Source organism: Dinoponera quadriceps, unplaced genomic scaffold (assembly GCF_001313825.1).
Source record: "Dinoponera quadriceps isolate SergipeBrazil2010 unplaced genomic scaffold, ASM131382v1 scaffold179, whole genome shotgun sequence".
In the NCBI taxonomy this organism is placed as follows: Eukaryota; Metazoa; Arthropoda; class Insecta; order Hymenoptera; family Formicidae; genus Dinoponera; species Dinoponera quadriceps.
This window is the reverse complement of record NW_014554529.1, coordinates 1,129,429-1,143,999: the sequence shown is the minus strand read 5'-3', so window position 1 is coordinate 1,143,999 and position 14,571 is coordinate 1,129,429. Positions and strand designations below refer to the sequence as shown.

General features: G+C 38.5%; 1 protein-coding gene across 43 annotated transcripts in view; it reads left to right on the top strand.

The window, feature by feature from the left end:
- Window positions 1–14,571, top strand: part of LOC106751765 (calcium-activated potassium channel slowpoke) — a 96,015-nt gene that overhangs the window by 79,473 nt on the left and 1,971 nt on the right. For 25 of the 43 annotated variants that reach the window (XM_014632825.1, XM_014632826.1, XM_014632840.1 and 22 more), the window contains 10 exons: window positions 2,392–2,454; window positions 4,947–4,979; window positions 5,670–5,802; window positions 9,076–9,135; window positions 10,952–11,348; window positions 11,749–11,932; window positions 12,059–12,124; window positions 12,608–12,744; window positions 12,902–13,014; window positions 13,785–13,946. In XM_014632825.1, the coding sequence (XP_014488311.1) occupies window positions 2,392–2,454; window positions 4,947–4,979; window positions 5,670–5,802; window positions 9,076–9,135; window positions 10,952–11,348; window positions 11,749–11,932; window positions 12,059–12,124; window positions 12,608–12,744; window positions 12,902–13,014; window positions 13,785–13,946 (1,348 nt within the window). The remainder of the gene's footprint in view (window positions 1–2,391; window positions 2,455–4,946; window positions 4,980–5,669; window positions 5,803–9,075; window positions 9,136–10,951; window positions 11,349–11,748; window positions 11,933–12,058; window positions 12,125–12,607; window positions 12,745–12,901; window positions 13,015–13,784; window positions 13,947–14,571) is intronic. The other 18 variants (XM_014632864.1, XM_014632866.1, XM_014632857.1 and 15 more) reach the window with 4 other exon arrangements.

Here is a 14,571-nt window from a genome sequence, read left to right as displayed (position 1 = left end):
TATATATATATATATAACACGTTTATGCATTACCTCCTTGTGTATATACGTATATATATACATAATTAATTGTCGCTCACGTATTCACCGGCCGCGAGACTCTCACGCGAGAATACGCGACTTTAGATTTAGGCGCGACGCACGCACGCGTTGCAAGCCGCGTAGTAGAAGCCCGACCCGATGTAACGCGAGCGGGGACGTTCATCAGTCAGTTTCACGGTGCATCACGCTGTCATCACCGCCGCAACCGCCGATGAAGCGTACCACCTTTTGCACATTTACTCGACACAAGCCGCTTGATCGATCCACCGATTTTCCGACTCGCTTGACCTCAGAAGGAAACGAATCGAGCTGCGGGACGAGACCTATTGCATTCGATCTCGTGCGCGGGAACTGCGGAGTATCGTGACGGAGAAATTCTCGTAGTATTCTCGGGATTCACAACGAAAAATGCATTACGGGCACGTCAATATCGGGCCGAGCTCGCGGAGAGAGCTCGTATTAAAGTCAGTTGCACGTCGGTTTAAGGAATAAATCGTTACTGTGCACAAAGAGACTTGAAAGAGATTTTTACGAAAGTTGTAGGAATATCACCACAGGAAAGATTAGCTGCAGTAGCTAAATTAGTTGTAACCATATGGGCATCCCAAACTTTAGCAGCGGAAGCAACTTATCATTTACGATAATACGTTTGCCGTAGCAGCAAAACAGTTTATTACATGAAAAAATAGTTTGGTTAAATTTACTAGACAGAATGAACAAATCAAACACGTTTCAGTTGAAAGAAACAAAATTTCTGGTTCTTATGATCAAAATTTAGTTCTTATGATCAGAAATTCTGTCTCTTTCAACCAAACCGCATTTGGTTTATTCGTTGTCTGGTAAATTCAACCAAACTTTTTTCCGTGTACTGCAGCAATTAAAATTGCTTACACTGTTAAAGTTTTAAGTGTCCACATGTTACAGCTAATTTAGCTTCTGAATATTTTATTCCATGCTCTCTCTCTCTCTCTCTCTCTCTCTCTCTCTCTCTCTCTCTCTCTCTCTCTCTCTCTATCTATCTAACTTAATAATAATATAAAAATAATTAACGTAGCGCTGTTTCGAGTCTCGAGTAAATGCGTAAAGGGCGGCTTCACACGCGCGCCTCTCCTACTCGTCGCTCATACTCCACCGTCGGTCTCGACGACGTCACTCGCAAGCAGACACAAGTCGCGCATCTCTCGTTTCGTTCGCTCGCAGACGGCGAGTTCCCGCGGATACGTGCGAATTTTCCCCAATAAAAATACTTCCTCCCCCCTGCGCTTTTAGTATAGAATAGCTCTACGATCTTTCATGTACACTCTCTTTCGATTTCTCCCCCGAGCTTTCGCACGTATTTGTCGTTTTGCACGTGAATCCCCCCCCCCCCTACTTAGAGGATGCAAATCGCGCGCACTAACAGTTCCGAATAAATATTCACTGTGTAAGATTCATACTGTCTCTTTTTCTTTCCCTTTTTTTTGCATGCTTAGGATACGACGTTAACACTATGTGTGACGCAAGTGGAAGCGACGACGCGTGTTGCCGCCACGCTTTTGCGCGTTCATCGGAAATAATAAGCCTCCTTCGGTTTCACCTTCTCCACTTGCGTCATCCTCGGCATGAATTAGGAATGGTTTGGGCACACTTGCACGTTTATGATCGTAAATCGATTTTAGCACCATATCTTTTAATGTTCCCGCAACGTGGACGGAAGTCGTTTCTTAATATGTTCAGACTCTTATAGAATTTCTCTCTCTTTCTCTCACTCTCTCTCTCTCTCTCTCTCTTTTTTCTCTCTTTCTCTACTTATTTATCTCTTATTATATTCGCACATTACGTCCACGTTGTTACGGGCTCTATATTTTAATTGTTAGAGTTTCAAAATTACACACACACACTTGTCCGCAATTTTAGTGGTCATAAACAGTACCTTATTAGAATTAATGAAAGACCGTTTCAGCTTGATATCGTAAACGTTACCTTCATATTTAATTGTCATATTCAATAATCGTTATATATATATATTCGATCTCTTTAATGTACATTCAACCGTATAAAAGTAAATTTAATCAACGGCTAACACGATGACCCATCAAATTTGAATCTTCTTATATTTCGTTATCATTCTAGATCGTAGCTCAAGGTAAGCACACAGATTATTTCTGTTCTTTTCTTCTCGATATTAGAGATTAATAACAGTGAAAGAAAATCCTAATTTTTGCAATCAATTAATTATTACGCGACGCTGAAACGGAACTTCGCTTTCAAGCCATTAAATCGCAGATTTAGTATTGTCCAACGATAGAGTAGCGACTAGGCCTTAGGTAATTAGTTAGGGTAGCTAACATGTGTAGTGGTTTGTTACAGACGACCACCATCCTCCCCCCACATTCACTCCGCCAGAACTGCCCAAGATGGTTCACGTAAGAGGTACAGTCACACCTCAATCAAAAACCATGCTACAGTCTCGCAAGCTGCCCTCTCTAATTTCGATCGGCAAATTACGATACGGTCACACGCTGGCGAAAAGTCGTTTGTTCAAGCCGAAATAGTTGAAAGGAACGACGTGCTTAAAGAGAATCGTTGCTCACGATTGACACCGGAAATTTGATCTTCCGCATTTTATTCGCTTCGACGAGCACGCTTGAGCGATTGGTTCTTGACACGTTTTGTTCTATCCAGTGATAGCGAATACAGTTTTTTTTTTTCATTCTCTTTCTCTCTCTTTCTTTTGTTCTTCTTCTTCTTTTTCTTTCAATAAATAGCTAAGACACACGCTGATTCCCAGAGAGAGAACATTGGAGAAAGTGGGGAAAATTAATAATCAAGTGTTGCAATGTTGCAACGTTTTTAATTTAACACACATGTTCGTGTGTTACTATCGCGCGTACTACTTTCTCCATTATGATTGACGGGTGCATGCAGCTGTCGCAATAGATTCAATGAACGTTACCTGTTCATACTTTTCCGTTGTTTCAGTTTCCGTTCACCACGTGTAGCGTGCACTTTTGATTTGCAATAATTTACGTCACGTTATACTCTAATAGCAATTTGTTTCGGATTGTGTTCTTTTCCAGCTGTTACGATTTATGAGAGATGAGTCGCCATTATGTTTCGTATCTCCAAAATCGCTGAAACGATAGATGATTGCACAGAACACAGTTTTAGTATAGTTGTATTCGGTAGTCTCAAAGACCTTATTTTCCGCCGTTCTCTCATTCTTTCGCTCGTAGATCTTTAAAGCGTTTAATATCTTTTGCTACGATCGGATTTTAATGAACAAAGTGTAGTGATTAATTTTTACTTCTTGGTTTATGAATAAGTTACAGCTTCCTTTTCGCGTAGATTTACGTATCGTTTTTAAAGGCGTTGATAATTAAAATATACGAAAAAGTAAATGAACAGGCAATATTTCATAAAATATCTATATTGTGATTTTATAATTAATAATTGTTACGCAACATTCCGTTTTTGCTATAAACCGACCCTTTCGGCAAATAGTTTCAGAGGAATCATAACGGGAATATTAAATGTAATAGTTAACGGTGTTAAGATAAGTCGTTAAAAATATAAAGTCGCGAGGCTAAATTTGAGTAATTAAAATGTGCGAAATGTTTATTGGTGCTCGTCTGCGTAAGTAGTAAATCTCGTTTTTAATTGCACAAGCGTTTCTCATACTTTCGTGTACATTCTACGCGAAAATCAATCCCGATTTTATCCTAGTCAGTTTACTTCAAGAGATATTTGACATTTGATATTACCTCGAGTCGCAAAACATCTTCATAGCCACCAAACAAGTTTGAGAAACGTTATTTTAGCTCGAATACATTCGATGAATTAATTTCTCCCCTTGACTTCTCTGTATCGTAAATAGAAGTTTTCGTCTCAAACGTTTAGAATGCGCCTGTTCTACGATTGAGTCGTTGATTTTGTGAAATGCGCTTTTGAGATCGATAGTATCTTTCACTTTTGTGAGGACGGTTTTATAGTATTTGTAGCCAGCACGGTAGATTAATTGTTCCTAATATGAAAGTTTTTGGTTTTAGCAATATCTGGCAAATATATGTGTATATTACCCACTTTATAATTTCGTTTCCGTCATCGCAGAAAATGGTTGTTCAAGAAGCTACCGCGACAGGCGCGCCATATGTTATTCCCGTACATTTTTATCGTGCCGTAATGGCTGGCAATTACTCCTGAAGCTACGTTTAATTACTCAGCTTTTGCGCAGGTCCTTTCTCTCTGCATTTCAGAGAAAATATCGAGATATATACGGTACGAAATAATGAGTAAAAATATAACTCATTTTGCAAATTATTATGCCCATTTCTGTGGATGAGCCAGTTTTGAGGGATCGATATTTTTTCAATTAGTAAATACACCATGAACACCATGTCACAGTAAAATTGTGTACAAATCTTTACCTGAAATTACTACTACATTTTATAAAAATATATATTTGAAAAATGTTGAACATTTATATTCTGCGATGGAATAGCAAAATTTCGAAGCGATTTCTTTGCAAGAAGTACGTTGCTTTTCGTGGAAAATTACATAATTTATAGAAAAATCACAATAGGAAATAAATAAAGTCGATTTATAATCTTCCCCTCTCTATACTTATTTCACCGAAATAAAAAGATTTTCATCCGCGCGCCAAAGCTCCGTAATTGAAAGATTCGATTGCTGTCACTAACTGCTAATCGTTCGGCACACGTGAAGCACACGTATAGGGTGAGGTATGCGCGCCTGTAAGCATGGGGCTGTAGGCTCATCATTACGGGAATAATACGCTCTGTAACGAGGGAAGTTAAGTCACAATCGGTGTGACACTCTAATCGTCTTAATCATTGTTGCTTTGCCCATTACCGACGGCAAATAGGATGCTCAAATACGAATTAACGCTGTTCTATCCATTTTAGGTGAGATCAGCCGCGAACGAGATGACCCGAATGGTAAGTATCACTTGCGCGGTCCATTACATTGACAAACCGTTTAACAGGCAATGTACAAGGACGCATGTTTTTAAAACAGACATTATAATATGTAAAAAGACTTTCGCAATTCAACAATTACAGTCACATTAGATGGCATAATTTGTAAATAAGGATGCATGAGATTATCCACTTTATGCGCATTCTTGACACATTTGATTATATTTGCTGAACATTTTTAAATTTTGACATGGTTTTGCGTTAACGATCAAAGCATCAATTTTTAATCATAAAGCATAAATATTTATTCTTCTAAGAAAGCAACTCTCGCTAATCAAAATTATAAAATAAAGTAATTAATTTTATATTATATGCCTAAGGATTATTTTTATTTTAGAAAAAAAATAATAGTCTGATAATTAGTATTCAATATAATTATAAATTATCGTACAATATGGTAATAAACTTTTTTTTTATTCTACGTACCGGCGAGGGTGAAGGATAATTCCATATGCCACTTAATATTTAAAAGGGGCTTATACTTTGTAACGAAGGACAGGGGGGGGGGGGTTAAAAATTACAGCGTAACATATTTGTTGAAGAATTGCATGCTAATAATGTTAATCATCTGGTTCGGTACGCGACGTTACTAGCGTATTTTAGCGATCATCGTCGATATTACCGCAGCGAGACCGCGTCCTTGTGTTACAGCCATGAGAAATCATCGGAACTCCGTTGGGATGACCATGATGAATTCGACGAAGCAAGTCAACAAGGTGAAGCCGAACGTGAACCGAGCGACAAACGACAGCCTGTCCAGCCCGAATCAGCCTTATAATCAGAGGTACCTAATTATGCCGCGCATTCTAATTCCGCCCTCGTCACCCGACATGTACGCATCCAAATATCATCATTCACATCGTGAGAAGGAATACATCTTCATGCGCGATCTTCATTGACCCACCGGGTAATTCGATGACACGCCTGTTTTGCACCCGATCGACACGTGCGAATTTCACTACTGAGAATTACAGGAAGAGGAAAAGAAAACCGCCGTTAGAAAAAGAAAACGGAAAGAAAGCAAAATGAACGAAAAAGCAAAAACGGCATCCGGATTTTCCGATTCTTTTCTCTGCCTTCCTCGTGTTTGTAGCCACTTCATAGCGAGAGAGACTTACAGTGCACTCGACATGTAATACCGACACACTATGAACAAGTGAACTGCTTTCTTGAATCGCTTGAACGTAAATATCTATCTCAAGTATGCTCTNCTCTCTCTCTCTCTCTCTCTCTCTCTCTCTATCCTGTCGTATACAATGTTTTTGTATTTGAAATACAAAAATAATTATATATACAAGCTTACATGTGTATTCTTTATAGCTGCACGATTAGAGTATCACAGACTCTCTTTCTTTCGCGTACTATGTTCAGGGGTTATTCAAATCGTAAGTGAAATTCACATTTTCTCTGAGAGAACAAAACGTAAGAATTTCGTCAGGCCATCTTTCTAAGGAACAATCCAATTTACACACGTCGATGTGTTGCACGACGCTTTCTGATTGATGAATCGGCGCAACATATTTTTGAATAACCTGATTATATGACCGTAACATCACAGAGTAAACGCAGTCTTGAACTTTTCTTTTGTAAATGCGTGTATACCACTCAGCTATACGATATTAATCCATTAATATAAAACAACGTCCTATTTCGATCGAGTGCACTATATGACGATCTATCTGCACATTAATGTGTATCGACAACCTCTGCATTCGTTTTTTTTTCTTTTCGAATTAGCATGTTTCTAAAAGTGTTGTATCCATATAACCCGCAAAGATTTAACGTACTGATTCTCGGTAGAGATCTTCGATGCGATCCAGAATCATTCATCCACGATCGAGCATAATTCTCACATTTGCATACATTGCGAAAACGAAATCACAGAGGCTGTAATTTCGAAAAGAAAGCTCCCACGAAATATGTATTTAAAAAATGTTATTTTATCGAAACATTAATTTTCCTTCAATATACAGAATGTTGCACCAACATACAGATCATTACGACGAGTTGCTCGCTGATAGGTGTGTGCACAGATTCAGTAGGTGTAAACGTTATTTTTGTTGGAAAAAAATTGCGCAAGCGAGTATGCTGCCAATGCTTAATGAGTCCATGAAATGGCTACAGTAAACAATTTTATGCCAAATTTAATATATTTCATATATCTCAAACGGTCCACTCAAATTTCTACGTTAATTTAACACAAAGTGAAACGTAACACAAATATTATGTGACAAATTCATACAAAATTAATATATTAATTGAGACTGAAGTGTAAAATGTGTTATTTTAATATTTACGCTGAAAAATCCATTTAGTTGATTCAAACAAAATGCTTGTTTGAATATGGGCAAACAAATGTTTTGATTGTGAGGACTGAAATTTCGTTCTTTGAACTAAACCTTCATTTTCGTTTCAGAGAACTAAACTTTGGTTCTCACAACTAAAATATTTGTTTCCCCATATCCAAGCATTTTGTTTGAATCAGCTAAACGGATTTCTCAGTATAATGTTAAAATAATACATTTTATACCTCAGTGTCGATTGACGTATTATTTTTATATACTGATTTTTATATACTTTTATATATTTATATATTGACGTATTATATTTATATATTTATATATACATATATATATATATATATATATATACTGAGGAAAGTAATGCAAATATTACATCAAAAATTCACATAAAAATAATACGTCAATCGACACTGAGGTATAAAATGTATTATTTTAACATTATACTGAGAAATCCGTTATATACTGAGAAATCCGTTATATATCCGTATATATATATGTTAAATATCACACAAGATAAAATGTTGGGATAACATAAACACAATATGTTAAATTAACACACAGAAATGTTAAAAATTTAACACAAAAGTTTTTTAACAAGGATCGATTTTAACTCAAGTACAAAATGTTCTTTACTGTTTAGGCAACTCGTCGTAATGAGCTATAATATTGATGTAACGCCTTGTATGCATTAATATTTTCTTTTAAATTTCTCTTTAATTAATTTTATTGGATTTTACGTATTCAAAATCGTTGTATCTTAACGTGCAATCTGTTTTCTCTCTCTATTTCGTATTCTTTATTCCATATCATTATTTTGAATGCTGATAATTATTATCGTATGCTTGGCAGTACATTATAACGATATCGGTGTTCACGACAAAAATTATGTGCCGTAGCATTCGAGATTCACTGCATTTACCTTCTGTTGTCACAAACGTTGCAGTTATTACGGGCAAAACTTCACGTTTATTTCATGGTCTCCGCTATTTCTACCAGAAGAGAATCCGTCTTTCGTGCGAATCATACGTGCGAAAATTAATATAATATTTATCGAGTCCGTCCATTTTCGCAGTGTTATTCATTTGGTCTCTGTCAAAAATGTCTAAGATGTTTTTCCGTATTTTTCCGTCGAATATCGTGCGACAAGGTGTTACGTTAGCTGCAATCTCGTAGGAAACAACGGCGATAAAGAAAAAAAAATCGGCGCTTCCTATCGTTTCACTCAACTGCTGACAAAGGGCGCCGCAAATTTGAACGACAAACGATTCGCATAAATCACGAGAGAAATCGAGAACGATAGCCACTCGTACCACTACGTTATCGGACGTTGCGAGTAACAGGCTACAGGTGGTCGTTGACATTTTCCGATGAACCTGTTACACGCCCGCTAGATTAGTTTCTGCAGTTTCCGCTATTATTCCAAGATCGGAGGTTCGATCTTTTTTTGCCGAACGAGCACATCGTGGTTCGCGCTTTCGGTTGCGCGCGGCGAGACGGGAATATTGTTAGCGCGAAGTACATTCGGCGATGTAGTATCTAGCGAGTCGCGAAATATCTCCCTCGAGAAATAACGGAAGGTCGGATTGCAATGTCGTGATAGTTTAATCGCCGAGGAATCACCCATCACTGCCGTCATGTCTCTTTCTCTCTCTCTCTCACTCATTTTCACTCTTTCTTTCATCGTGGGCCAAATCAGAAAAAGAAAAGAGTTACCTGAGAACAGATCCAACGTTACGCAAACCTTCTGATTCCAGATCGCAAGAGGAGTCCGCATACGCTGGCTACCATCTCGCCTACGAAGTCAAAAAACTCATGTACGCTTCTGTTGTTAACGCTACCTTGTATTGTGACGTGATCATGCGACTGTCATCACCCTACGGCTGTTTAACAGCGAACATGCTCCCTGCATGTCAAGTAACGTTCGACGATTGCTATTCGCGACGAAATGCCTTGCCGTGTCGAAATAGCCGAACAACGGACGGTGCATTTATCTTTCCACGAAAAAAAAGAGACGCTGAGGATTAATTAAGTTTCTCCGCCACCTGTGGGCGCGGTATTCTCGGCGAGAATAATTGTTGCCACCTGGTCTATTTTTAAGAATTGAGCGATTAACGTTCACAAGAGGACTAATTGTCTCTTCTTTTTCTTCTCGCCGGAGAAATTAATCGGGTGAACTTTGCGAGCCCTTTCTTGATTGAAGTCTGTCCGATCGTTAACGCTTAAAATAAAATATTAGTTTGCTAAAATGAACGCGCATCACGATCCTCTCGTGTTTGGTTTCATGACAAGGTAAATTATTTGCCGCAGTCGGGCATAAGTACTACGACGAGCGGTATCTTTGGTCGCGTTAAATTTTCCATCGAACATTACCTCTATAGCATCTGCCCGAGGTCGCAGCAGCACTTACACGTAGAGCACACCCGCAAAAAGTACAGAATTCCCTGTGTTTTACGAGGGCACTTAATCTCAGGAAACATACGCGACTGGCTTTAACGATATTCGTAAAATACGTATGTGGGAATGTGATTGACGGCGTCCCGTCGTTCGGGATGAATTGTCGCGTTCGAGGAAAGCGCGCTCTCGATCGAGATTTTTTCCTCCCTTCCAGGGGAAACGCCCGAGTTAATTGCCGCAGTGCATTGTTATCGCAATTATATTATATATATATACTCGGACTCTGTAATTGTTTGGCCGTTCCGTAACGCTCCGAGAGTAGAAATTGCGAAATTTACAGAGGCACTTCCCTGGAGCCTTCGTCACACACCGGCACCGTTTTTACTTGCATGTAGTATATAGAATAGCTTAATATCTACGAATGTATCTTCTGTATTTTTCTTTGATACTCGCTGCTGCTAAATCGAATAATTCGCCACCCAACTTGTACGCCAATTCGCTCTGAGAAGGGTATATCCAAAAGTCGCTGATTTTGACGAGATATATCGTAGAGAAATGAAAAGTAAGGGGCGCGTATTTTTCCTAAACTTCTTCTCATACGTTTGGAAACAAACCGTCGAAGTTAATTCCATGCATAGGATATCCCATTTGAATGGAAACTATGGAATATCTTGAGAACGAAGCAATTGACAAAAGATGGTTCAGAAGTTGTAATGTTTGGATGTGGACATAAGTTGGCGATCTCAACTTATGTCTCCCTCTAACCGTACAACTTTTGTCCGAATCATTAATTGCTTCGTTTTCACGATATCCCATTGGAATAGGATAGTCTGTATAAAAAAAATGACGTGTCTCTTATTTTTAGCTCTTCTGTAATGATATATCCAAGACTGGTCAAAATCGACAACAGACATTTCTAGGCCTTCCTCAGTGAGACGTTAAATAACATACACCAGTAGTGCTAGATAACAGAAAACGATGTATGTATATATGAGATGCATGCGAAGGTGTGGCTTGTTCTATGTTGATTCAACGAGAGCTTAGGGAAAAAGGAAATTCCGTGTGTGATTCTCCTTTAAGATAACGTGTACATTGATTTTGTTACGACGATAAATGTTACTTAAATCGTATCGTTATCGTTCCTCTGGGACGTTTTACATCCGTAAATTCATTCACACAAATGATTATTATACGAGAGATCGTATCCAGATGGTCACGTTACGACGATTTTTCCAGGCCAACGAGCCGAGCCTCGGGTGGCACAAACGTCAACAACAACGGCGGTCTTCAGGTCGGGATCGCTGACGATCAAGCGAAGGATTTCGACTTTGAGAAGACCGAGATGAAGTACGACTCGACGGGGATGTTCCACTGGAGTCCCTCTCGCAACCTCGAAGACTGCATACTGGATCGTAATCAGGCGGCGATGACAGTCCTAAACGGGCACGTGGTCGTCTGCCTGTTCGCCGATCCCGACTCACCCCTCATCGGACTGAGAAACCTTGTCATGCCATTACGAGCTTCCAATTTTCATTACCACGAGCTTAAACACGTAGTGATAGTTGGGTCGGTGGACTACATACGCCGCGAGTGGAAGATGCTGCAGAATCTACCGAAGATATCGGTTCTAAATGTGAGGAACTACTCTCGTATAATCGAGTCGCTCCAACATCTCGGTCGCGCGAATTTTATCTTTTCTTCATATTTGGTACTTTAATTGATCGTACATTCTGGTCAATCCGAATCATTATAGAGGTTTTCACACCCGATTATATAATAAATTGGCTCTTTTGGTTTACACATATCCCGCAATAAGTTCGAAAAATTTATCTTGAATTGTTTACTTATTTTTCTATGTGTAACAATATATACAAATCCCGAAGGAACAGAATGGGGCCGGAAACTTACGGCAACATTAACGAAAATATGACGCGAAATGATGAATTTACTTGCGACCTTTGTCTTTTTATAACGTTTTGATTTCCTTTGCGAGCAAATTGCAGACGAGATAATGCAAGGGTGATTTTCCGTAGGGTTCACCATTGAGTAGAGCCGATCTGCGTGCCGTTAATGTGAATCTGTGCGACATGTGTTGCATCCTGTCGGCAAAAGTGCCTAGCAATGATGACCCCACCCTCGCCGACAAGGAGGCCATTCTCGCATCCCTTAATATCAAGGCCATGACTTTCGACGACACGATCGGCGTGCTTAGCCAAGGTAAGCGTAAACAAAAACACGTTCTTGTAGTCTACGAGATTTTACGTTTCTCGTTTGTAATGACATGTCGTTAAGCTGAGCATGCATACCACAGCGAATAATTTCAACGAGATAATTTCACCGCAGTTGGCAGCCCGATCGTCTTGCAGCGGCGAGGATCCGTTTATGGAGCGAATGTGCCAATGATTACAGGTAAAAATCTTCCAAGTCGATGCAAATATATCTCATAAAATAACATTACAGGATTATCCTTACACACGCGTGTATCATTCTGTTCATTATAATATTCAATTAATTAATTATTGATAATATCGATTGACTCAATAATTAATGTTGAAAATTGTTAAAAATAAGGATATTAAAGAAGGAAATTGCAATTTTGAAAACATTTCAAGAAACTTACTACCTTCCTACCTGATAAAAAATTTTGTTAAAAACAGCCAAACATGAAATTATATGCTATTTTAACATGGGGAATATGTACACAATATAATGTTAAATTAATATTAAAAAGTACACAAACATAATGTTAAATTAATCTATTTACACTATTAATATATATTGACAATGTAATATTATATACTTTTTAACACCCGTGATAAAATAAATTTTTTACTATGTAATAATAAAACGCTCAAGTTTCGACGGCATTGTTTCTGTTCATCGCTGTTTTAGAACTCGTAAACGACAGCAACGTGCAGTTCCTTGACCAGGACGACGACGATGACCCGGACACGGAGCTCTACCTCACACAACCGTTTGCCTGTGGCACTGCCTTCGCAGTCAGCGTATTAGACTCCCTCATGTCGACGGTGAGTATTCGAGAATTCGTTCTGGCATTGACCATGCTTTCTTCGAGATTGAGTTTATTTGCAACAAGTCCGCCCAGTTTTTCGCTTTCCAAAGCGAACATGATGTCAAAGTATATGTAACGAAAAGAAAATAACGACAGCTTCGACTACTCCGCAGACATATTTCAACCAAAACGCGCTGACCCTGATCCGGTCACTGATCACCGGTGGAGCCACTCCCGAATTGGAATTGATCCTGGCTGAAGGGGCAGGCTTAAGAGGAGGTTACAGGTTAGTCTCATAAAAACGTAGAAAACAAAATCCCGTAGAAAACAACATTTCAGTTCGTGTGACAGAATGGGGACCAGACGAAAACTCATTGAAGAAGAGATATAATAACTTTGGAAAATTCGTCTAAACATTCGGCTGCGTTGAAATTCGCTTGAGATAACTACGGACAGTGATTGAATAGAAATATCTCAGGAAAATCTTTCTGTTTTCACAATCAAATTGTTTCATTGGTCCTCAGATAGCAAAAAAAATCGGTGTTATACGAGCTGTTTTTCATATAGAAGAATCGGTATTCTCGATTTTCGATCGTTTTCCTGTTGAGAAAAAAACAAGTGGGAATTCATGTAGGAAATCCATATGGAATCCTACGGTTCTTTCTTGCGCCAAAATCCAGCTCCTAGGTAAGGAGATGATTTGTGTGAATTTCTATACAGAAAAAAATACCGTTGAATTAATCAAATTTCTAACAGCAGCATAATTGAATCTTTCTAATTTAATAGCAAATATCATTAATAATAGTGTGTTATGTATTGTTTGAATAATTAAAATATTAATTTCAGTGACACCGCTGATCGAATCAAGAAATTGATTCCACTTACGTTATTCTCTACGTTGATATACGAAATTCTATTGATTTAACGGCATTTATTTCCGTATATATGAATTTTCACACTATGTAGATTTCTATATAGATTTTCACGCATCCACCTGGAATTTTTTAACAGGCCGAGAAGTGTCTCTAATTAACGCGACGTATATTTCGTTTGTAGTACGGCGGACAGTTTGGCCAACAGAGATCGGTGTCGCGTTGGTCAGATCGCGTTGTACGACGGGCCATTGGCTCAATATGGCGAGGGAGGCAAGTACGGTGACCTCTTTGTCGCAGCATTAAGGTCGTACGGAATGCTGTGCATTGGTCTGTACAGGTACAGGTACCGGACTTTTTTTTCTCTCTCGATGGTATTTATTGGATTACCCTACGCACTACATTCTCTACAACATTGTATATATATATTATTATATATACCGTTCTGCGAAAACAATGACTTACTCCGATTGCTGCCATTATTATTGTACCGCCGTTTATTACCTCTTATTACTACTCACGTATTTACTATGTGACTTATGATTTTCTTGCCGCACACTTTTTGCACTTTGCGTTTTTGCATCATCAAAAGAAAATATCTAATATGAAGCGACGATTGTAAGTTGCCCTCATCCAAAAAATACCTATCATTTTTTACAATTCTCTGTCTCTTTATCTCTCTCTCTCTCTCTCTCTCTCTNTCTCTCTCTCTCTCTCTCTCTCTCTCTCTCTCTCTCTCTCTCTCTCTCTCTCTCTCTCTCTTTCTCTTCTTTGTGTCACCATATTTATGTTTAGCGTTTAGTTGATCGTCATTCGCGTTTCACATTCATGTTTAGTTTAGTTTAGCTTAGTTCACTTTAGTTTAGCTTAACTTAGTTCAACTTGAACTAGTTTAGTTACACTTGGGTGTATATATACATATAAATATAAATATAAATATATAAATATATATAAATATATATAAATATATA